This window comes from Dermacentor silvarum, chromosome 8 (assembly GCF_013339745.2).
Source record: "Dermacentor silvarum isolate Dsil-2018 chromosome 8, BIME_Dsil_1.4, whole genome shotgun sequence".
Taxonomy (NCBI): Eukaryota; Metazoa; Arthropoda; class Arachnida; order Ixodida; family Ixodidae; genus Dermacentor; species Dermacentor silvarum.
The window spans coordinates 116,004,233-116,026,408 of record NC_051161.1 but is presented as its reverse complement, the minus strand read 5'-3'; the positions used below and the strand labels follow the sequence as shown (position 1 = coordinate 116,026,408).

The 22,176-nt window shown below is 47.9% G+C and overlaps 1 protein-coding gene across 1 annotated transcript; it reads right to left on the bottom strand.

Moving 5' to 3' along the window:
* Positions 1-19,746: 19,746 nt before the first annotated feature.
* Positions 19,747-21,176, bottom strand: LOC119462356 (transcription factor Adf-1-like). Its single transcript, XM_037723698.2, has 3 exons — positions 20,934-21,176; positions 20,665-20,827; positions 19,747-20,343 (listed from the first exon to the last, which is right to left on the bottom strand). Exons 1-3 carry the CDS (start codon positions 21,112-21,114, stop codon positions 19,947-19,949), a joined length of 741 nt encoding a protein of 246 aa, XP_037579626.1. The 5' UTR covers positions 21,115-21,176; the 3' UTR covers positions 19,747-19,946.
* Between the last annotated feature and the right edge of the window lie 1,000 nt (positions 21,177-22,176).

Here is a 22,176-nt window from a genome sequence, read left to right as displayed (position 1 = left end):
TTTTTGCAGTTCACCTCCATCGAAATGCGGCCGCCGCAGCCGGGATTTGATCCCACGACCTCGTGCTCAGCAGCGCAACGCCTTAGCTAACTGAGCCATCGCGGTGGGTTCCCACGCTATCTTAGGTAGTACACTGTAATACAACACTAGTCGCCATCATCCAGCTTCTGCCCCTTCGTTTTCCTCTCATTGTATGTGCAAAGCTTCTTCATGCCATTTTCCTGTTCTGGCCATATCGGTATCCCTAACATACACGTTGGTATCCACTGCGGTTGTCGTCATCGCTGACGCGAAAGCTGCAGGCTTCTCTAGTGACGCGGGCTCGTCGGGAGAAGTTGGCGCGCCTGAAAAATTGTTGTCATGGTACACAGTTCTGACACAGTTCTGACCTACTCACCTTTCTTCAAAGCCATGCTATCTTTGAGTAGAACGTCCGTAGTTAGTCTTTTCCCCCGCTCCTTTCATTCTTGTTCCTTTTTGTCCCCGTTTCGTTTTTCGGTGGCGTCATCGTCTGCGCCGTTGCTGCGTGCACGATGAAAGAAATACTACAGCACTCACCAGAAGCTGCAGGCACAGGCTCAGAGGCATCCTGCACCTCCTTGAACAGCACCCTGTGGTCCTGGCCTTCGGATCTTTCTGGTTCCCAAATCTTCGTTACGCATGCTCATAAATTCTATAGAAATGGTTTGCAGAGGCTTTACTCTGACGGCAACTAGAGCGTGATTCAGACTTTTCCTTGACGTCAATTCGCGAAGTACCTCATCGATTCTAGTTTGATGCCGTCAGTGAAATTCTTCCAGTACTTCTACATCACGCTCACCCGTTCGCCCTTCAGTGCACCCATTCTTCGGTTCCCACCGCTTGCCACCAAATGTAAAAGAGACTTCCGAAAAGCTTATTTATGCAGTTTATTTTTCTATTTTTATTTATTGAGTCCCGGCTTCACCATTCAGGCATTGTAACATGGAGGGTGCCGTTCACATAAACATGAACTGCCAGTTTCATGCCACTTTAATGCCAGTTTCATGCGATATATATAAATTTGCGGTGGGTCGAAATTACCTGGCGCCATGACGGCTTTAAAATTAGGCGTTCTCATGAGTTCATGCGTTTGTTTAAATCAATGGATGCTTCAATTGTTTCAAAGCGCGAGAAACCACAATTTAAGAGCTCATGCCGCCCAAAGCCACGCTAACCCAATTAAGTGAAACACTGAGCCACCAGTATACATTACCATAACGATGTCTCCGTGGCCCGACTTTGAGAACCCATATCAAGAAGACGCCCGAAATAACCAGCAAAGTTTGCTGTCGAGGTATGATGAAGGATAGCGAACGTCAGCACCACCATTCAGTGGTCGTAAAGGGCGTGAGTAGGTCCAAAATAGCTTAGTGCGAGGCGCGCAAGCTTGACGCTACCACATCGGGCGACATGCCGTCAACCGTTTTGTCGAAGGCGCCCAGTGAATGCCCTGACATTGTCACCTGGTGTAGCCAACTATACTCAATCGACAGTGAGGCATATTTATTTTTCATGTGAGATTATTGCCTTAATTTAATTTGAGATTCTTCTCTTGAAATGCTATCAGTATTCCGTTTCGGAGAGTGTATCCATTGCTCAACCTGCATAAGATTGATCCATACGTTCTGGTGAAGCCGCTGTTATAGCCAAAGGTGATTGTGTTACTAAACTCACCTTATCCGAAAAGGTGTAGTCCGTCCCTCTGAGTGTTGCCAAAAGGCTACAATAAATTAAAAGCCTGTACAGAATGTGGTGGGAGCTCGTAAACTACTGTTTTGATGATTTTACTACAAGTGTTTCACCTCTGGGGGCTTAGATTGCTTTAGTATCGCCAGGTTAGTCGCACAGCAATTTGAGTGGCAATGACGTGTGCGATTACGTGCTTCTCGAAGATAACATTTTAGCTGAAAGTAAACGCTTGTGTCCTTCCTTGTTTCATTATTTCGTTCACTGGCATACGGTACGTACGTTATAATACATTGCAAACTAGCCCGGTAACGCACATTACTCCGGGGCTGACTTCCATTACATGCCCGCTGTTGAGGAATGCGCTGTTGAGGCATTGACGTCTGTTTCATTGTTGAGTCGCGAGTTTATTTATAAAAGATCATGTTTGTATTGCGCACCAAGATGCGATCAAATTAGAGACCACACTACAATTTTGCACCATTGAGTACAAACAAGCCATTTCGCAGTTAAGCGATGACTGAACGCGGGTTCCGTGTTTAACTTTTATCACAGCTGCTGTTGAAATTCAGGGATTTTGTGTTTTATTGCCTATATATGGTATTCAGGTTCCCGTTTTCAAAAGTGACATTTTTGTTCTTTTTTTATTGCCCATATTATGATGCATTGATTCAAAGATATTTTTAACTTTGCATTGCCTGTTCTCATTGTCCAGTGTGTACATGCCTCACTGTACCAAGCTGTCTGTGAATGTGTTGCTTTGTTTTTTTAACTAGATCATCTGTTACTGCTTCGAGATTATCACAGGGCTGTGAACCAGTCAAGCGCTTTTAAAAGAGCTTTTGCTTTTTCGCATACCTACGTGCTGTACCTTACAAGAATGAAAATAAACTTTCATTTGGTGTTAATTGTTTTCAAACGTAGAGCACTCGTTGGCAGTCAGTAACGAAGGAACGGCAACGCTGTGCTAAGTTACTTTATGCTTGCAGGCCCAAAATGGCCCTTGAGACGACGAACGTTATCGCGAAGTGACTTCTTGGCTAGCACCGGCTCCTAGGTCACCGTCAGCTCTGGTTAACCCGCGAAGAAGTTGCTAGCAGCAGCAAACACCGCGGCCAGTGAAACATCGTACATTCGCCGACACGAGGCTGAAACATGTGTGACAAACGTCATACCACAACTAATATCCCCGGAGATGTGCTTTAACGCGGTAGCATTCATTGCCTGCTCCACCTTGTTTTAAAAAAGGCAACCTGTTTGGCGGCGGAACGCCGTTTGCGGTGTTGCCGACAGGTGGCACTACTAGTCCACGTGGAGTGAGTGTGAAAAGAGACTTCATGCAATCTTCTGTTAAGTTGGTGACAGCCTTTGTAAAAGAGTATCTAAATTGAGAAATGATGTTTGGGAAACGATAAGTTCAGCAATGTAGGATACAAATGGCGAGACAGGCCACGCTGCCCCTTATATTTGGTGACGTGCAAGTGTTCACCATTATTCAGGTACGTTCGTCCGCAGTATATATATATATATATATATAACAAGAGCACATGTGTGCTCCCTCTCGACCACGCTTACTTAATAGTTCCAACAGACTAGTAAGCTCATTCATTATTAACGAACACATAGAAAAACACCCTTGACGTGCAGCTTGAGAGCAATGACGAGGCTGAATGCACATTACTTTCTTGGTGTGAGATGGTGCTATTGTTGTATAATAATACTTTTTTAACTGCGCCAATTTTTTTTAAAATATTGCTTGTAGCAGATAGGACCACTCTAACCCGTAAGCTAGATTACTCGGTGCGTCAGCCATTACTTCTACGAGAAATCAAAATGCTTACTTCAATATTCACCATAATTACATCAATTACATTGTTAAATAATTATTTTACGACACATTTTCGATCTCAATCAACGAATTGTAGCTGGTGAGTTTGCAAGGCATATCCACTTGCAATCAATTCTGAGGCTGGCATTCGTTTCGAGAAATGCGCCGTCAAATTTGCGGTAAAAATGCACTGTTGTTGCGTTTACATTTTTAAGAAAACCCTGTTTAATGCATTAAAGCACCAAAGTAACTCGAACGCCAAGGCATTTCGCCGGACACCGAAAATAAAAAAATAGGGGCAGCTTCACACTATAGCGGTGTGAGCGAAGCTGGCGACCCCACCTTGCTTTTTCTCGGTTCGACAAAGTTTTTTCGGGGTCATGCTTCAAGACTCGGCCAAGTTTTGTAGCAAGAGCTACAATGGCCGCATTCTCGCCGTTTGGCTGTGGTCGGTGGCCGCACCGCGAGCTGAGCCGTTGCCTAGCAACCGCCGCAGCTGGCAGCGCCGCTCGCCGCGCCACCTGGCATGACGTCAGTGGAGGAGCCGGTGAAACACATACGGATTACAAGAGTGGCCACTCCAGCCTAAAAGCGGCACAGCTACGCAGCTTCATGCCGCCCGCTAGAGGGCAATACAACACTCCCTGTCGCCAAGGGAACGCGCGTACTAGTTATCTACTGTAGTAACTTTTCTAGTGCACTATACGTCTACTTGTTTATGTGGCTGTAGACGTAGACGTTATCAACGGGATCAGCCGGCCGTGAGCGGTGGAAAAGCATACGCATCGCTACAAAATACCGGCCATGGTGTGATCAGAGCCGCTATTCTGGACATTCCGCCATTTTCTTCGAAGCGTGACGTACGCGCGACGCTTACAAAATGGCGCCGATAGCCCCGATTTGCTTTCGTAACCTGACGCAAATTTGACGTTTCGCCTAAGAAACTGTAATGTAGGCATTGAACATAGCATGGTTGATAAAGCAAAACAGTTTTCCTCTCCAGTAAAAATAAAGCAGCTAGCTCAAAGCGTACGATTATTCCATCAAAATCGTTTCTCGCTTCCGTCGTCTGCATGCGCGCAGGCTGTCGTCTGCTTCATTAGCTAGGATGCGTGTCCTCGGGAAACGGAATGAGTCATCGTATATTGGCGCCCACGCGCTTGCTTTCTACCTTGAGACCACATACGCGACCTGCCAGTGATGATCAGCGCACGCTCTAGGCCGCGTTATCGCTATCTCGTGATCCGCAAGTGACTCAGCCCGACTCGTCTGGCTGAGAAGCGGCCGAATATCATCGATATAAAGTCCCTATATAAGAAAAGTACCGCCATCCTTTGATAAACGCCGCTTCTCTCTCTCCCGTATCTCCGATTGGACGATGATAGCGCGCGCTTTTCAATTCTTTATATTTTCTTTTTTTCCGCCTCAGAGCCATGTTGAAAGTCCTCTGCGCAGCCGCAGTCGCCGGCGGCGGCGGCGGCGCGCGCCCGGCCTGAAAGCTTCAACGTGGATTTTCTAGGTGCGCCACCGTCGACTTGGCTTTCGCAAGCAAAAAGTAAAGAAAAAAGCAAGCGCTTTAGGAGAGGAGGCGGCGGAGGAAAGAGTAGATGGCGGTACTTTTCTTACATAGGGATTTTACATCGATAGCGTTGCGCGCGCCACAGGTATCCACTTCTCATGACTTGAGCGACGCAAACGCCGGCACTGCACTTCGCTGCTTACTCGCACCGCGAGAGGAAACTTCAAGGCGCCGTCTTGCGTACATTTCTTTTTGTAAATTAAAAAGTCACCGTTGTCATAGCCTTTGATGACGCGAAAAGTCATTAATATTGATTACAATACAGACGCAATAGTGAGAAGTGCGAAATGTCGCAGAAAGTTTGCTAGTTTCAGCCAATATTATTTCAAATAAACGTGTTTTTAATAAAAATGGTGGTGCAAAACACAAATGCCAACACCACCCGAGAGCGATGCAAATGCTATGAACACGCGTTGTGAACAAAAGATTTTTATGGCCCGAAATGACACGGAAAATGCGGCGATACGCATGCCTCTCGACTGCCATTGCATATGGCCGCTCATTACCATATTTCGCGCGGATCGTCGCACCACAAATTATGGCGGAAAAACTCTGCAATGGCGGCCCAGCGCAATGTCACGCAACGTCGAATTGACGTTTACGAAACGGCCCGTCCTGTGACGCTCCTCACGGGATATTCCTTCAGCCAATGAACAAGCTGACATGCCGGCTATCTTGGAACGCCACCACATATTCGCGAAATTGCAGATGCATTGCACGAGCTTCTGCACGCTACCGTCCACTTTCTTTTTAAAGCGCTAAAGTCGCAATATAGGTGCCAAGGACCACAAAAAAGTATTAGTCAATAAAACTTGCAGCTTCACGTCACGTTTCGTCATTCTGACGAAAACGCAAAATTGCATTTTGCAAAACTTCCGTTTCCCGGCACAAATTTCAAAACACGTGACCTCTGGACAGCCAATAAGACAGCCAAGATGGCGGATAATGGCGGCCGTGCAGCCGCCATGCGTGTCCAGAACAGAACCCCAGGCAAGGCGACGCAATAAAAGATGTGCGATAACGTGTCCGTGGTCCTCGATGGCTTCGTCTGCCTGAACGTCTGTCTGATTGGCTGCTGTTTCCCAAGAACACCTTCATTACGTTCTTTTTTCCCTTCATTACTTTGCAAATTGCTTATGTATTTCTCACTTCAGCCGTAAGTTGACATTTGTCGCATTGTGCTGTTCAGCACAGAGAGCTTTCTTGTGTTCTTCACTTCGCGCATGATGTTCGTGCATTGCTTCACATTAAGAAACCGCAATTTGGAATACTGCGTAGCACGTTTGCGAGAAAATCGTTTCTTGGTGCGAGAAAATGAGTGGGCACACTCCGGTACACGTAGTCTGAATTGAATGCGTATATGTGTGCAATTGTGGGAAACTATGCTCTTATGCTTAGGATCGTTATTCGAGGCGTTCGCAGATTGCTTGCAGCCTTTGTTACGAGCGCAATGAGAGTGAACTTGCGAATTGAGAAGAATGTTTGTAAGCTGTGGCTACGACGTAATCTGAATAAACACGTGCTTCTGCCTCAGTAGCGCATGCATGGCACCAAAGGTTGCTTTTCTTTTAACTGCGGCAATTGCACGTGACGCTTTTCGCGAAAGGGCGATGTAAAGTAGGGAGGAGAAAATTTGTGTGAAGGCGGGAGAGAAGACATAACCAATACTTTTTTTCAGGTCATGCCGTCCGGAGTCAAGTACTACAGGAATTACTGCTGTGTTGCGTGGTGCAGTAACAACGGCAGGACAGGCAGAGAGCGTAGTTGGCTGACAACTGTAGTGTCTAGCCTTCAATCCTTGTTGCTATGCAGCCCAAAACTACCACTTAATAAGAAAGGTTAGGCTTCAAAAGACGAGCGTTGTTTTCCTCTTTAATGCTAATGGTGTCTTCTGCAGTTTTACTGTTTTGTGGGGTTTTTCATGATATCGCCTGTTTATTCCTTTTGTGAAATTTATTCTCAACATATGGCAGCTGTATTGGCATGTCTTGCATTGTACAGTGCACCCATGTTTTTGTGCTTGCGTTCATGAAACGTTGCAGAAAAAAAAGTGTGCATGTGCTTACTGAGAATATCACTTGAAAATAAAGTTCCGTTTCTTCCAACACTTGTCATGTTTATTTAAAATGTCTGCAAAACACACAGTGGCATCCTATGCTTGCTGTTCTGGCGGTATAGCTTACACGAAGCTACTCGATCCATGCAAGCAATGCGTTAAAAAAATCAATATAAAACCTCCGGGACGCGCACTCGCACGGAAGCGATCTTGGAGGCTGTGTAATTTTTCTCATTGCCAGCAAATAGCCTTCGAGATTTGTTTTCCTGCGGTCCCAATCTCTGAGTCTGTGTAGATTCCACACACCCGATAGGTGCACTGCGAAACCAAATGTGCCGCAGGGGCCTATTGGAAGTGTCCTCTCTTATCCTTGTATGTGTTACTCTATGCTAGCGGTGCAAAGATTGGGCAAACAGCGAAGCTGGCGGCCCTACCTTGCTTTATCTCGGTTCGGCAAAGTTTTTGCGAGGTCATGCTTCGAGACTCGGCCACGTTTTGCTCAAGATCACCCCTGGAATCATCAACAGCCCAAGGAGCAACGAACACTCGGCCATTAAAGTATTTGGATGCTTCTGGACGCTTACACGCTTTTGCTCGGTTTCGCGGGCTCGTAACTCCGGATCTTCTGCAAATCGCCGACGTTTCACCGCCGCTTCGGCGGCGCGATACTCGGGATCAGACAGAACTCGTCTCATTCGCTTTCGAGTAGCGGCGCGGTGGCTTTCCAGCCGCGCTTCCTTTTCTTCGGGAGTGACGCTTTCCTTCGCCGCCCCACCTTCGCGGTGATGTGCTCGGCGCGTAGACGGCGGGGCTTTTGAGTCGCCGCAGCGGCGACGCGGAGCTATATATCCCGTGGATCGGTGCAGTGACGTCACGGCTTAGCTCCGCCTCCGCGCAGCCGCGGCAACCACTCCGCACGGTGCGGTGACGTCATGGCTCGGCAAAGCTAAGGCGAAGCAATGCGGTGTGCCGGATGACGTCACGGCTCACGCAGCTGTCGCTATTCGCGACTCCAGCAATTCATGCGACACCTAGCGGCGAACGCCGGAAACCTCGTACGGAGGTCGGAGCGTCGGAGCAGACGCTCCGTCCGTAGCTTTCACACTGCGATCGGGTGCGCACTACCACCTACGAAACTTGGAATTATACTGCGTTTCGCAGTTTTGCGGCGCCGAAGAGCCACGTGGATTGCGAATCTTATCACAGCAAAGCTGCGACAACGGCAATAGCTGTGTTCCCAACATCTTGCTCGAGAAAGTTATCTTTCTTTTTTTTCCGGTTCTGTTTGTTGTTTGTGTGAAGAGAACGCGATCCTGTTGCTTGTACTATGTTTGCCGTAAAGCGCTACAGCGAACTTCAGGAAGTTTGCGTTGAGGTTGTTACTGCCATCGTGATAACATTCAGCGTATGCGTGCTGCAACATGCAGTTTCATGTGATAGCCGGCATGGCAATGCAGTTTATGATGCAAACATCGCCGCGGTACTCGACCTTTCCTTTATTAAAGCTGTTATTACCGGATACATGCGGCGCACAACGTGGAACTACGGAGTATGGTACATCAGCGAAAATCGGTACATCGGAGTTTCAGGTACTCCCGTGTAACGTCGGTAAATCGTTATATGTAAGCACAACATGTACGCGCCACCGTGCAAAATAACTATGGGGTGACATAGCAGTACACATTCCTTGCGACCTGGACACGCTTCCCGTGTAACTAGTGCAAATTAGTAGGCGCTCATTTGAAAATGCGTAATTAACAAGGCAATTGTATCTCTTATCAGTGTCTGAATGAAATTCGCAGTTCAGAGGCGAACACAGTTTTGGCCATTAATGTGCAGGATACGTAAATTATAGAATAACATGGAAAATTAATTAGATTCATAATGCAATAGCTTAGTTGACATTAATTTGCACAGAAACATTTGTTTTATTTCATTAGTTTACACAGCAGCCATAAGCGACATGTTCGTAGACAGCGGGGAGTAATCATTGCATGGTCAGGCCACGTAGCACAAGCCATACTCGTACATGGTGTGAAAATGTTTTTATTATAGTAAGCAGATCTTTCGGTTTCTTATTTATCGTTTTGTTCTCTACGAGGGAAACAATGCGCCAACTACTACAATAACTACAGCTAAGCGAAGCACCAGTCACGTTGTGCGAATCTTGAATGTAAAATAGATAACAGGAACGCAAAAGTAGCGGGAAAGGTTCACCAGAGATTCATAGTGCATGCTCGCGATAAAGTGCTAAGCTTGATTTTAGGTTCGCTTCCTCTCTGGACTGAAAAGAGCGTGCAGAGTTTGCGCCTTCGCCGAACGAAAATGTGTTAAGCAACAACAATGAGAAAGTGCGTGCCGGCTGCGCATTTATCCGCATGTACAGTGGCAACAGCTGATCGAGCAAGTTGGTGCGCTTCTGCGGGCCATGTTAAACGTGCCAAACTCAGCAGGTTGTAAGATTTCGGCAATCCTGGCGAGGCCAGCGTGACGTATCCAACTTCGCCGGTCGCTGTCTCGCACGCTAGAAACACCGGACTATCTATCCGCACCTTAACAGTGAATCAAAGCAGCAGAAACGTGGTTGTACTTTTCTGACCATCCAACAGTGCACGAGTACTTCGGTTCCACGACCAATTGATTAAAGAATACATCGGTGATTTTCATCAGAATCTCGTGCGGGTCCGCTGTCACGCCAGATGTTTGCACACATCGTGCGACCACTTCAGCCTCATTACCAACTGTGCCTCTCTCAGATCGGCTAAAATGATTTGGTCGGCGTAAGCTACTCTCTTTTCTTCCACTAACCGGCCCAAACCGGCATCACACCGCAAGAAAATCATCAAACTACAATGTACTGTACATCAAACACAGCGGTTGCGGCGACGCGGGGACCTCCGTATAGCCGCCATGTTGCGCAGTGTAGCCAGACGCGGCCAATTTTCGCAGCGCCCCCTGCAGTTCAGTTGAGTTGCGAATAGGCGCGGCGCAGTCGGCGCAGTTGGGGCGAAGCGTTGCTAGGCGACGCATGGTGACGTCATTGCCAGGCGGAGGTTATACGGCGTACACTAGTGAGAGTTCCAAGTGGATGCGCCTTGCGAAATCGCCGGCTACATTTGGTATATTAAAATGTGGAATGCAAAGTAACTAATTAGAAAGGTAATTATTTTACGTTTTTTACTCAACTAAGCATTTTGATTTCGCTTAGATATAATGGCCAACTAATCCAGCAATTTACCTCAACGGGTAAGGCAATAGTCAAACTTCGGTGCAGCTAAAAGAAACACCTGGTATAGGCTCTCTCACGTTCTCTCAAACATGCTGCCCACCCACCTATAACCTTTCAAATCTCGCCATTTTGCAAAGAAACATTGGAACACTGTCTGCCACTTTAGCCATGGCCGCATACTCGTACGTGAACTCAACAGGAAAAGTAGCTTCCGAAAGTATCTCGCCGCATGGCGGACGCTTTCAGGGCCTCTTGCAGCTGATCTGGGAAATCTCGACAGCCGCTTCGAAGCTCCCCTTGGTCCAGGTAAAGACCGCTGTTCCAAACCAAAGCCTCATCCAGTCTATCTGGGCTGGGCCGAACAGAGCCTGCAAACAGTGTTACAAATGATGACGAGTTCATAAGTTCTCGCTTTAGGTGACGAGCCCCTAGCGGACTCGAAACCCCTTCCTTATCTGATAAGGCTCGGTTTAAATGTTGCAGTTGTCCCCACCCAAAATAAGTGTAGGCATGCAGGCTCCCTACAAAACTGATACCATAGCACTTATGTAGTGGGTAATATGGCCACTGCGTTGGCGGCGGTTGCGAGTGGTCGCGTGCCTTGCATGAAGGTTCCATAGAGTGAAGCGCGATTGCGCGTGTGGTAAAAAATGACGTGCTGTGCAAGTCAGGAATAATAAAATCAGTAGAAGAGGCGCTGTGGCAGCTTTAGAAAGTTAGCTGTGCCACAAACTGTAGCGGCTCTTACAAATTACAAAAAAACAGAGTAGCAGCGAAACCACCGTAGCTACCGCCATAGAAAAAAGCAGTGTCGTGTTTATTTCTATGAGAGAGAAACGAGGGAAGTTATACTCACCTTTTTCAGTTTGCTAGCCTGCACGTGGAGAGACAGATGGGAGAACAAGAAAGACAGAGAAAAAATCAGTTAATATCAATCACGCGTATAAGACAACGCGAAGCGTATCTGCAGCGGTGCGCTGAGGTCTGTCGCCTTCAAATATTCCAGAAGAGCTCGTGTCGCTTTGTGGACTGATGAGCTGTGACGGTAGGCTTCCAGGACCTTTTCTTCGGTAAAAGGCCGATCACCCAGTACGATCAAGGCGCAGAGAAATGCCTGGCGTTGTTCGTCGAAGCGCGAATAGTGATACAAGAGGTGATCGACAATCCATTTATATAAGACACGCTACTCATTTGCCGATGACGCCCAAGTGACCTACATCAGAATAGCTAGCAGAAGGGAAGCGACTCTGTGCAGCAGCTGTTTGATATCCTCCCCTCTCAGATAATTCCCTAAGTCAGAACGGCAGGCGTCACGGACCAAGTGTTTGTAGAGGGCCTCTGTACTTCGAAATTGTGCCAATACAGGCCCGTCCTGCCCATCGCGGCGGCAGATTAGCGGCAAGAGAATCGTACCATACCGAGATGCAAGGCGCACCAATACCGGAGCCACACTGACATGAAGAGCTGAGACCATAAGAGATTCAAAATGTTTAATAAACAGAAAACTCAGCAAGTTCACAACGTGCCACTTCAATAAGAACTGCGCTGTACAACCGAGATTCTCACTTTTGTGGTGACAGGCCTGGTTCTTTTTATACTTATTTAATTGTCGTCATTGACCAGCTTTATTGCGTTTCTTGTTTTTTTTTTAACCTTTCAAAGCTTGTGTTTCATCTGTGCTTGTTTAAATTTCGGTGGAAATGCCTCTTGTAAACATGGGGAAGGGCTCTGGTTGGATTAGGACGGAACACCAGGTGATCGCGTTTTTTTTTTAAATATGGTTCTGGATATTTACATTACCTCTATTCTCATTGTTCTGAATTTTCGCCGGACAAGTCAACAACCACCCATTTTTAAACCGGTATTGTGCCATATTTTGCCATGAAGGTGCGAACAAAGAAGAAGAAATGGAATCAAGCCATGCCCATTTTCTTTCTATTTCTATGTTCTGTTATAATGACTGTTTACTGATTTGGCTAGGGTGTTAGGCGTTTTAATTTATTGATCAAAATTACGGATTTATAAATTTACTCACTTTACGCAAATGAAAAATCAGTCCCTCTCTTCGACTATCCCAGTGAGTGGGTATGTGCCAAGGACTTTAAGGCCATCATCATCATCATCCGTTATGGCACGATTAGAAGAAGAGGACGTCGTCCTTGTCGGGTCTGCGTCATTGGCTTGAAGAACAGCTCTATACTCATTCCTCGCAACTGTTGTCATCTCTGCCAGACACCCATTTATTTACGTGAGTACGGCTTTTTTTTCTTACGTCACGGCAAACTAGCTCTTAGAATGGGGAACAGTTTACAAGGGCGCATTACTGGCTCCGTGACAAGGGTTACGCTGTGCCTTTATGGCTGATGTGAAAGATTGATAACATAGAACTCGGTTAAAAGGGAAAATTAAAGAAAACTTATATTCGGCTTATGCAGTACAGTAGAACAAAGGAAAACATCGCAGCGTAGGACGCAACGTCCGCTCTGTCTGGTCTCTCAAGAGCGGCTCTTATCTCTCTCTCTCTCTTCACACACACACACACACGCACACAAACGCGCACACGGTCCGTCCCCTCTCGTCGTCTAAACTCCACCCCACCTCCAATATTTAAACACAACAGGAGTGACGCCCTGCTCTTCGTCAATCACCGATGGCATAGGTTGCCTCCGTCGAGGTGGTGCCGTCTCCACTCTCTACTCCGGCCAGACGAGGGGTCCACTTCGCTTTTGCGCGTCTGGAGTGCGCACGTGCGATTAAAACAAATACAACAATACAAAATAGAACACACTGCCCCCCCCCCCCCACCAAAAAAAAAAAAAAACAAAAACAAAACGAGCTAGCTCATTTTTCCCCTCAGTTGTCGAGTTCAACTGGATATAACCGCTGCACAGGCCGCCGAAGCAGTTTGGCCTGTGCATGCTCGGACTTGTCTATCTCGACGGGGGAGTACCTCGTAAATAACAGCTCTTTTCCAGAGGAGCCGCGGTAGTTTTTCGTCATGAATTAAGACAAGGTCGCCTTTCTTGAGCAAGTGGTTCTCTTTGCTGGCGCAGCTGTGCGCCGATCGTAGCTGCAGTAAATATTCGTTTCTCCACCGACGCCAGAATTGGCCTAATATTCTTTGACAATGTATCCACCTTCGCACCATTTCCTTGGCTGAAGGTGTAGATAGAATGGTCGGATGACCGTCGGGAAGCGCTAGCAAGCGTTTGCCGGTGAGGAAGTGCGACGGTGTCAAGGCAGTCCCTTCGTCTGGTGACGAGTGCAGGAAGGTCAGGGGGCGTGAATTAATGACGGCCTCAACTTCGTTGAGTATTGTTATCAATTCCTCAGAGCTCAGATGTGCGTTTACCAGTACACGCCTAAGACATACTTTGACGCTTTTCACCAAACGCTCCCAAAAGCCTCCCCACCACGCTGCTTTCTCAACAATGTACTTCCGTTGTATCTGATTGCTCCGCCACGCAGTAACTTGTAAATTTTCCTTTCTTCATTGAGTTGAATAACTGCAAAAGGTCCTTCGACGTTTTCTTAAATGTTAAAGCGTTGTTCGTGTAGATAACTAAGGGGTAATCCACGACGCTCTGTGAAACGTCGGAAGGCCAATTGGAATTTCTCTGCGGAGAGGTCCGATACGAGCTCCAAATGAATAGCACGATTGACGGCGCAGATGAATAACGCTATGTATGGCTTTTTCTTCATCGCGTTTCCCTTTGTGAAAAGTGGACCTGCAAAGTCAATCCCAACAACTTCAAAACAACTACCTGGGGAGGTTCTGTCCGTGGGAAGCGGTGCTTTCGGTGCAGTAGCTGCTCGTAGTCTCTCTCGTATACAACCATTACACGTTCGAATGACTTGTTTCACGACTTGACGTGATCTTGGAATCCAAACGTTCTCTCTTATTTCGGTCATAGTGTCCTGAACACCTCCATGGATTACAGTCAGGTGACATTCGCTCACAACGAGTTTAGTGAATGCGTGCGCTTGAGGTAATAGAATGGGATGCTTGACTCTTTCTTCCTCTCTTGTATGCTGTAATCGTCCACCTACACGCAGAAGTTCGTCATTGTCAATGAAGGCACTCAAAGTGCAGATCTCTGACTGCTGACATATGGCTCTGTTCTCAATCAGGTTTTGCCTTTCAGCTCCGTAAGCGTCCTCTTGGGCAGTCTTAATCCAATAAATCTTTGCTAGATTGAGCTCTTCGGCGCTAAGACCACCATCAAGAATTTCACCTTTCATCTTTCTAAGCAATCGAAAGACCCAAGCAGTGACTCGAAGAAGCCTAAAGAACCGGCTATACTTTACTATGTCTATGATTGGCTCCCTCTCAGAAGCCGAAGACACTTGCAGCACCATTTGCTCTTTCCGTTTCTCCTGTTCAACCTCAATCGTTGGCGCAGTCTCTTCGTGTAACGCAAATGGCCATTCTTTGCGGTCTTTCAAGAGCCAAGGAGGACCATGCCACTAGAGTGTGCTTGCTGACAGTTTCTGAGCTGACATGCCTCGCGTGAAGCAATCTGCAGGATTTGCATTTCCAGGGCAATGTTTCCACTGTTGAGGGGCACTCAAGCTCTGAATTTCGCCAACTCTATTTTGCACGAATGCCTTCCATTTGGTAGCGTGACTCTGAATCCAGTGCAGTGCAATAGTTGAGTCTCCCAGAATAACACTGTTGCGGACAAGCCTACTTGCTTACAAACGTAGCTTGCTAGACGTGATCCTATGACATCCGCCATCAGCTCCAGCCTAGGCAACGAAAGACGCTTTTAGGGTGCTACTCTTGCTTTGGCACAAATTTGCGCGGCGTTAAAACTGTTATTGCCGTCCTCTGCTCGCAGGTAGGCGCATGCTCCATACGCTTCTGGATTTGTGTCACAGAACACGTTCATTTCAAAACGACCAATCTCACCTTGTGTTGTGATGCATCGCTTGAAAGTGAGTCGGTGAAGGTCAAGCAGTTCACCGCACCACATCTTCCACGTTTTCTCCAAGTCATCCGGCAATGGTGAATCCCAGTCGACCGCTCTTTCCCATAAACGCTGAAACAATATTTTTTCTCGGATGACGAACGGACTGACGATTCCAAGAGAGTCAAAAATCCTGGAAGATGCTTGCAGTACCGTCCGCTTGGTGCTTATATTCCATCTGACGGTGCTCAAAACGCTTTCTGTCGGAATGTAAAGATAATTTTCTGGTCTCCAGCACAGACCCAGAACCTTATGTATGCATACCCGCCGTGGTTGCTCAGTGGCTATGGTGTTGGGCTGCTGAGCACGAGGTCGCGGGATCGAATTCCGGCCACGGCGGCCGCATTTGGATGGGGGCGAAATGCGAAAACACCCGTGTACTTAGATTTAGGTGCACGTTAAAGAACCCCTAGGTGGTCGAAATTAATCCGGAGTCCTCCACTACACCGTACCTCATAATCAGATGGTGGTTTTGGCACATAACAGCCCATAATTTTTTTTTTTTTTTTTTTGCTTTTTGGGACAGAACGAAGACTGACGTTAATTTCTTGAGGGGAAAAGCAGCACGGCGAGGTCCACTTACAACGTTGGGCGCGGCATGGCGCCAGTGGTCACTACCATTATGAAATCGAAACTGAGCATACGCCTATAACATCACCTCTCCCTTAAAGGGTCCCTCAAACGGTTTGGACAAACAAGACAGTGCTAGAGTGTTTGTGCTAATCAGGAGAATTCGACCTCAACCCACCTCCTGCATTGTAATGACAATGTGAACAGAGCACTGAAGGTACACGTTGGACTGGTGGGGCTGGACGCGTCGGGCGGGGGGCCCTCGGGGGGAGGGGGATTACAACACCCGAGCCCCCCCGCCCCCGTCGGTGCGCCACTCTCCCCTCCGTACTATTATTGCTGAGATGAAGGAGCATCAGCGAAGGCGCACGTGAGCGGCCTGATCGGTCTGTATGGTCCAGCCAGCTGGTGGCGCATTGCTCAACTAGCCAGACAAATACCTGCTATTGCTGCAACCAAGTGTAACACATTTTGAACATCTAGAAGAACGTGTTCACGACTACGCTCCTGCCAAAAATCACACGAACAGCAAAGCAGAATTCAATTGATTACTGCTATTATAGTTCTGTGTTTGGTTGAGCTCGGTGCCACCAGGTGGCTGCACCGTCCAGGCCATTCACGTTTGCGCCTCCACTCATCCCGTAAAGGCCCAACCGCATGCACGCGATATTCAAGCGACAGCGACAAGCGACGCGACAGGCGCACCCTGTCGCACTGTCGTGTCGCGGCGTGCAGCAACCACATGAACGCGACATCGCGAAAAAGAGTAGCGACGGATTTACATTGTTGTGCGAATGAATGTTATCGTTCGCGCATAAAGAAATCTCAATTTTATCAAATGGTCCACGTTTTATCTAGATCTAGCTAAAATATGCTATCATCCCCTGTGTAAATCCGTGCCGTGCCTCTAGCGTAAAATGCCGTGGCGCCATCTGTTGAGTAAAACTTAAACACTTTCTCGGCTCTCGGTGGCGTCTCAGGCCTAACAGCTTCAAAACAAACAGCCAATCTCAATAATAACGACAAGAAAGTGACGATACTTAGTCCTCAGCTAGCGATGAGGTGAAGCGATGACTGATTGTACTATTTATTTTTTGCTGTAACAGCAGAGAGCAAGTTGCAAGAGCGAATTAAGATCGAAGCGGGCAGACTGATTGCTGCCATGTTGTTGCGCAATCGCTGTCCCCAGCGGATGTCGTCGCGCTGACTTCCGGGCGACAAGCGATATTTTCTGGCTGGCCAGAAACCGGCGACGCGACCAGCGACCGCGACGGATCGCCCTCCGCGACTGGCAAAACCTGTCCCTCGTCGCCGTCGCTTGTCGCTGTCGCTCGAAATTAAATCGCGTGCATGCGGTTGCGCCTTAAAACGTCCAGGTGCAGTAAGCTTGCGCTTGCTTAACCCGAATACCGGACACGCGAAAGCGATTGTGGTATATATACGTAAGGATAGTAGTTTTATCGACCGTATAAACTTGTAAACGTAGGCATACTAAGTAAATTAACAAGCATGGTGTCACGCCTGCACAAGTAAACATTAACACATATCTCTCGATGACCGCGGAACTCGCTGTCAGAACGTTGGGGTAAGGCATCGCGGCGGCAGCACTGCGCGAATTGACCTTCGTGCTACCCGGAGTAGAAGGCTTTTGCCATGGAGGAAGGAAACCCAGGAGAGGCCCCAGCCGGCACGGACGTATTGGAGAAAGTGTGGCGGAAGTCACGTGCTGTTTTTCGCAAAGGAGCACTGGGACGGGTACCCCAATTGTCAACGTTGCCACAGCAACCGTGCTCCTGAAGCTTTCGCTGTCGCTATCGGCCTCTGAAAAGTGAGATAAGATTTTTCCGCAGGTATCATTTCTCGCAGCACATTTTGATCGCGAGAAAAGCTGACTTTGAAGTATGGTGTGTAACCTTGAAAATTGTGTGCTGGGGCGGTGAGTGTGAGAATCAGCCAGCAACAGATACACTGAAACAATCACGGCGCGGATCTTCGTCGTCTTCTTCAAAGTGCCACGGAAAAACACAGGAGCGCGCCTGCTTCACTAAAACGGCTACAGAAGTTTCGTAGGTTTTGTTTTGACGCGCGTCAGCATCACACACGTACGGCGGCTCGAAACAATCTAAGTTCAAAGTTCGCGCCATCTGCTCCGGCGAGCTGCAGAACCCCTGATTGGAGGCGCAGAGGGAGAAGGCGCACCAACCTGGCCGCACTTCCGTCTTCAAAAACGTGACGTCAGGGCCTCTCCTGTTTTGTTTCTTTCCTCCATGGCTCCTGCCCTCCCTACTCGCCCTGCGAATACGGAGGGGAGGAACGTGGTGAGTAGGAAGGGGGGAGGGGGGCGTTTTACTCCGGGCGGCTTGTATCTTGAAAGCGATCTGCATCGGGGACAGAGTCCCCGCTGCGCTGTTTTCGCAGCTTAGTTTGCGTTTATGGGATTGCCAGGACGAAGGTAAATTCGCTCGCTGTTGCTGCGCTGCCTCACCACAGCGACAACATATTTATGTCCCATATGTTGTATATAGACAACAGACTCCTTTGCTCTAAACTCAGTCGACAACGGTCTGCAGGTCAGCACAGCACACAGTCGTACACGATGAACTGTGCGACCTCTCCCTCCATACAGAGAGAAAGATTAAACTTTTGAAAGCATTGGTTCGGCAAGCCAGCCGGAGCAGGAGCGCACGTAACTGCGGCCACGGCGGCGCCTCCCGGACGCGACGATTCGCGCCGAACAAAACCCACGTTCGATCTGTTCTAGGGAGCTCTGTTCTACATTCGTATCATTAGTAAGGATAACAGGATAACAGAGTATCATTAGTAAGGAAAATAGGAATGTGCGTGCTTAGTACAAAAATTGACGTAAGAAATGCCATAGTGGATCCCGAGAAAACCCCTGCAGCAGCACTAATCATTTAACGCTCTCAAATTCATTGCAGGGACTTCAAAGAGAAATTATTGTACAACCCATGTGGACACTGGGACTCTAAAGTAGTAAAAGAGATAAACGTAACATTTATTGCACACAAAATGCGTGTCTTCACGCAGATTCATGCAATTGTTATCTACTTTGTTACTTTGGACGAAAGAGCTTTCAAAAAGAAACATGATGAGGCTCACATGTTTATTATCATCATCATACCTAACAGCGTCACATCTACGAGTGAAAATGTAGGAAACTGCGATCAAGCTTAATGCAGAGATGCACAACCCGAAATGTGCAATGTAACAGTGTGGCGTCTTTCTGGAGGAGCCAGAACTACGGCGTCGTGCAGCGCGTGATGCCAAATTTTATGGGCAAATGTAGCGTTTGAGACGTACAGGAGGACGTGCTGGGAGGCGGCTTTACTTTTCGCGGGTGCCTCTCGAACGTCATCTTCATCGCAGTCAGTGTCCCCCTCTAGCGGTGAAGAGAGCAGCTCTAGCGGAGAAGAGAGCCAGTGAGCTAAGTACGCCAAAATCATATTGAGCTGTGCGAACTATAGCAATGCGCGCCAAAATCAGAGTGGGAGGCATAACTATTGCGTCCCAATGTGCACAGTGGTGCACAGACCTTTACTCGCTAGTAAAAGAAACATTTGCGCCATGTACGAAAAGTACTGTTCGCGTTTGCCTCGTTTCCTTCAAGAACACATAGCGATGTCTTTAGTTGACAAATGACCCGCGTGAAGAATGTTAGCCGTAAAATGTGTTCACACCCATGCAGAGCCGCCATTTCCCAATGACGTCATGCCGCTCAAGTTCGCGCTATTTCCCCGAAACTCAGTCAGTTCGTAGCACAGACTCGTAATCAGCAATGAACGAGTGTTCAGGGTGTTTGGAAGGGCAATTTATTTCCTAAATATTTATAAAAAATGTCCACACAGGAGCCTGCCGGGTCTCACTAGGTTATAGCGTATTTAATGAGCTTTGTGAATTGAACACCGCTTCCGAACTTCTTAAAACTGCTTAATGTTCATTAAACAAATGAATAAGACTCTTAGCATATAATGTATTGCTGTCATTTTTTACTGCGCATCAAACCCTACAATGATTTCCATTATTTTCAGTTTACATAATGAAGCTTGCTGCACACTCCACCTATCAAGTGCCATGCCTACAGACAAACCAAATGCTTCATTTTCTGTCATTCTTTTGTCTAGCTTAGAAAACAACTTTACTTCGAAGCTGTCATTGTTTTTTCGTTTGCTTCCAGCAGCCTTCCTTCCATTTTGCGTTTCTTGCCTTGATAGGGAGCCCAGAGGTGGATCCGAAACGCCTGGTTTTCTTTCTGCAGGATCTATGGGTGATGGATGTGATGGTGATTCAATCGTTGTGTTGAATATTTCAGTTGTTCCACTGGAAAGCTCTTCATTTATGCCACTCTCATCCAGTGGCGACTTTAGGGCAAGATTTGACACTGTTCTGCAAGCAGTGGGAAAAATGGGACATGCGAACAATCCATAATCTTGTATTCAGTAACGGGAAGTACGTGGTTCTCATAACACGATGCTATACGAAGTGACCATGTCGCCAATAGTAGAAACGTCACAATTCAACTAGTCCTTTCTTTACACGAGTATAGAATTTCCTATTTGCCAACTCCTCCACTGTGTGCGACGAGCCACAGGAAAACATTATGCGGGCTGTTACGAAAAGGAATTCACGTTGAACAACTGTAATCCATGGAATAAGGCGTGTGTGTTAGGCACCCCAAGGCAACTGCGTAAAACGCCCTTTGCTTACTTTCTGGGTCGGCCACAGTCCTTGTAAAACTCCATGGCACGGGCGAATTCCGAAGTCCTCTTCGCTATAGAGTCACTGCCGCATCTTTTATACATTTCAAGTGCTTTCATTTCCCGAGTGTATCGGTCCCGCAGCCGTTTCCAGAGCTTTAAGCACTCTTCAACTAACATGTTGAGAGAAAAGAAGAACAACGAAAGCACGTTTCAAGCTGGTAACATTCAGTGGCAATACGAAACAAAAGCGTAGGTTCGCTATCAGCAACGGCTTACCTGTCGTGAGCCCGCAATCCGTTCTTATAGCCCTCCATGCGTTTTCTTTCCTTGATGCGTCGCGATATTCCAACCTGTTCGTGTCGTACACACACGGGTACTTTTTGACGGCCTCAATTAAGCGCTCAATCACTCCGTCCGCGTATAGCAAGCTCCCGGAATCCTGGCAGGATGCCGCCATTGGTCGTGCCTAATGCATCGCAGCGCCCGGTCTGTCTGCTCAGCGCGAAAGCAGCCGGTCGAGCTCGCTGTGTATTCTGGGTACGGGCGCGAACTTAGTCCGGCGTAACGCGCGGCGCAGTTACGCTACGCTGGTGAAGACTCGCATGAAGGCTTCCCGGAATCGGCAGACGTCGGGAGGCAGTCCAGCGTAACGCGCGGCCACGTTCGCCGCAGTTACGCTACGCCGACGAAACGTGGACGCTGTTCGGCCATGCGTCACGGCGCACCCAGCGTGACCTGCGGCGTTCGGCGCACTCTCCCTACAGTGCTCTGACGCCGCCTGCGCTGGTATAGAATACGTCCTATCTCACGACGGAGCCGCCAAGTCGACAGCATGCCCGCCTACAGTTTGGGTACACTGGAAAGAGTGAGTTTGCGCCTTAGCCAAGAGAAAAAACACTCGCTTGCCGAACACTTGTGTGCGTGCTCTGCGACCACCACAGAGTTGCATACAATAATCACTAGAGGGAATTCTGGCGCTAGTGTCTACGGGAACTGCAATCGGGGTGGTTCAGCCAGCATGGGAATGATGGGAAGTACATGAATTTGGCCAAACTTCGTTCTTCTGGCTTTAGACGGCTTCGTGACTATCTAAACGCGTCATCTTCAATAAAGTGCCGTGTAACAAATAATTCGAAAATTCGGAGCCCTTCCGCTAGTGTGAAAGATGGAAGCCGGCGAAGCTGTGACTATGGTGGGTCTGGTGTAGTAAATATTGCTATAGTTAATTTATATATTATCATATTACTGATAATATTGAGAGTCTTCGGCATGTTCGTCAAAAAGCAAGGACACCAGCGTCTTGTTTTCGCCCGACGCGATGGCCAAGCAGGGCGTTTGCTGCTCCAATTCCGCACCATCGCCATAGACTAGCTTATGAGCCACAACGTTCACAGCCGCGCTACACTGCACGGCAGCGTCACGATCCTGTGAGCTCTCTCCCGCTCCAGCTCTCGGCGGCTCATACCCGCATATCCAATGCGGGTTTGCGCCACACGTGATTGTAGTATCATTAATCGTC